The 2,362-nt window shown below is 38.1% G+C and overlaps 1 protein-coding gene across 1 annotated transcript; it reads left to right on the top strand.

Moving 5' to 3' along the window:
* Positions 1-1,146: 1,146 nt before the first annotated feature.
* Positions 1,147-2,088, top strand: LOC100157316 (olfactory receptor 2G3-like). Its single transcript, XM_021082295.1, has one exon. It carries the CDS (start codon positions 1,147-1,149, stop codon positions 2,086-2,088), a length of 942 nt encoding a protein of 313 aa, XP_020937954.1.
* Positions 2,089-2,362: the final 274 nt, after the last annotated feature.

Genomic DNA, 2,362 nt, shown 5'->3' on the forward strand with positions numbered 1-2,362 from the left:
CATTTTTTAAAGAAATCATAAGCAGAAATATGTAGATCTAGTATTGTCTCTACAAAAGATTTTTTCAGCTTTTATGTTTCTCTGTAGATGACACCCAATTGTTCAAAATAATAAACCTGTGATCCATCACTGATACTTCCTTCTCATTTCCACATCTAGAGTCTCTAAGTTTGTCTAGACTTGGCCTGTAGAGTCTAAAAATATAAATCTACTCTCTTCTAAGGTGCTACTAAATTAGTGACATTATAAAGGCGTCCAACAGACTGTTACTCTGCTACTATATAATATAAAGTTATATAAACAAAAATCCAGACTATACTTCAGTTTTAATGAAATCAAAACCTTCAATTTTGAGGAACTCTAGGTCCTTTAATTAATATAAAAATAAAATATCTGATTAAAAGCAAAGTGTTTTTAATAAGGCACTAAAAATTTATTCACAACTTACAAGAATGATTCTCTCTGAAAACTCTGTAATACCATATAAACTAGGCCCTCTATTTTTATATTAAAAAAAGTTGAAAGAAAATTATTACATAGATGGTATCTATTAAGTAATACTTTTCATTATTACTTGATTAATTTAATTTAATCATCATATTGTTTTAATATGAAAATTATTTCACATTGCAGCCTTAGCACAACATTGAGATGTATATGTGTCAGTGTAGGATACTGAAATAATCATATAATATTTTTTCAAAAAATATACCTGATCCTTATTTGCTGTTTTTTGCTATTGACAACTGATAGAATGGCTACAAAGATGTTTGTTGATTGGACATCTTTCTTTCTTTTACTTATAATCTTACATGACATTATGGGAAGAAGAGGGTGGGTTTATGGGGGGAAATGATACAATTTGTTAGAACTGAGCGATAATTAATGATTAATCACCTCTTGCCTGGTCTACTTTATGTCACCATATGTTTTAACAATTCTCTGTAAGTTCCACATAATTTTACTTTTCTCCTAGAGACATAACAGCTCTCTCTTCCCTCCATTCTATCCTCCCAAATGGCACACACCCTCCTAGTCCACCTTCAGGGTCAATTTCTCTCAACTGTATTTCTGATTTTAATTGCTTCTCACTATCTAATATCCATATTTTCATATGTACTATCTCTCCTTTTCACAAGCAGGGTGATGACGAAGAGTAATGAGAGTTTAGCAGATGATTTCATACTGGTGGGCTTCTCTGACCAGCCTCAGCTTGAGAAGATCCTCTTTGTGGTTGTGTTAATCTCCTATCTGCTGACACTGGTGGGCAACACAGCAATCATCCTGGTCTCTTGTCTGGATCCCATTCTCCACACGCCTATGTATTATTTTCTTAGCAATCTCTCCTTTGTTGACCTATGTTTTACCACCAGCATTGTTCCCCAGCTGCTGTGGAACCTCCATGGTCCATCCAAGACAATTAGTCCTATAGGCTGTGCCATTCAACTCTATGTATCCCTGTCACTGGGATCCACTGAATGTGTTCTCCTGGCTATCATGGCATTTGATCGTTATGCTGCTGTTTGCCGACCACTCCATTATCCCAGGGTTATGCATTCACGGCTTTGCCAGTCTCTTGCAGGAATGGCTTGGTTGAGCGGAATGGGCAACACCCTAATCCAGGGCACTATCACCCTTCGGCTGCCCCGTTGTGGGAACAACAGGATTTACCACTTTATATGTGAAGTGCCTGCCATGATCAAGTTGGCCTGTGTAGACATTCGTGTCAATGAGGTCCAGCTCCTCGTGGCTTCCTTGGTACTCCTCCTCCTTCCTCTGGCACTTATCTTGATCTCATATGGATGCATTGTCCAAGCAGTAATGAGGATCAGGTCAGCTCAAGCCTGGCATAAAGCCCTTGGCACTTGTGGGTCTCACCTATTGGTGGTTTCCCTCTTCTATGGGACCATCACAGCTATCTATATCCAGCCCAGCAGCTCTTATGCCCACAGTCAAGGAAAGTTCATAACCCTTTTGTATACTGTTCTAACTCCCACCCTTAACCCTCTCATTTACACTCTGAGAAACAAAGATGTAAAGGGGGCTTTGAAGAGGCTGGTACGAAAAGATCAGAGCACAGCAGAGTAAGAAATTCTTATGATGTAAAATAACAGACCTGGCCTATGTAAGGTGGAAGTGCTGAAGGAAAGACACCAGAAGGCATTATCCAGAGATAGCCTGAAATATATGCTACAAAACCAAACTCACAAGACATTCTGGAGAACCCCAAAGCAGCTGAAATTGCTTTCTTTCGTCTCCCTATTAAGGTACTCAAAGCTAAATTGTGTTTATAGACATCTTTGTTATCTGTCAGCCAATTGGTTTACTCAATAAAATTCAAACATGACTATTTCCAGAATCT

The sequence above is a fragment of the Sus scrofa genome, unplaced genomic scaffold, assembly GCF_000003025.6.
Source record: "Sus scrofa isolate TJ Tabasco breed Duroc unplaced genomic scaffold, Sscrofa11.1 Contig61, whole genome shotgun sequence".
In the NCBI taxonomy this organism is placed as follows: Eukaryota; Metazoa; Chordata; class Mammalia; order Artiodactyla; family Suidae; genus Sus; species Sus scrofa.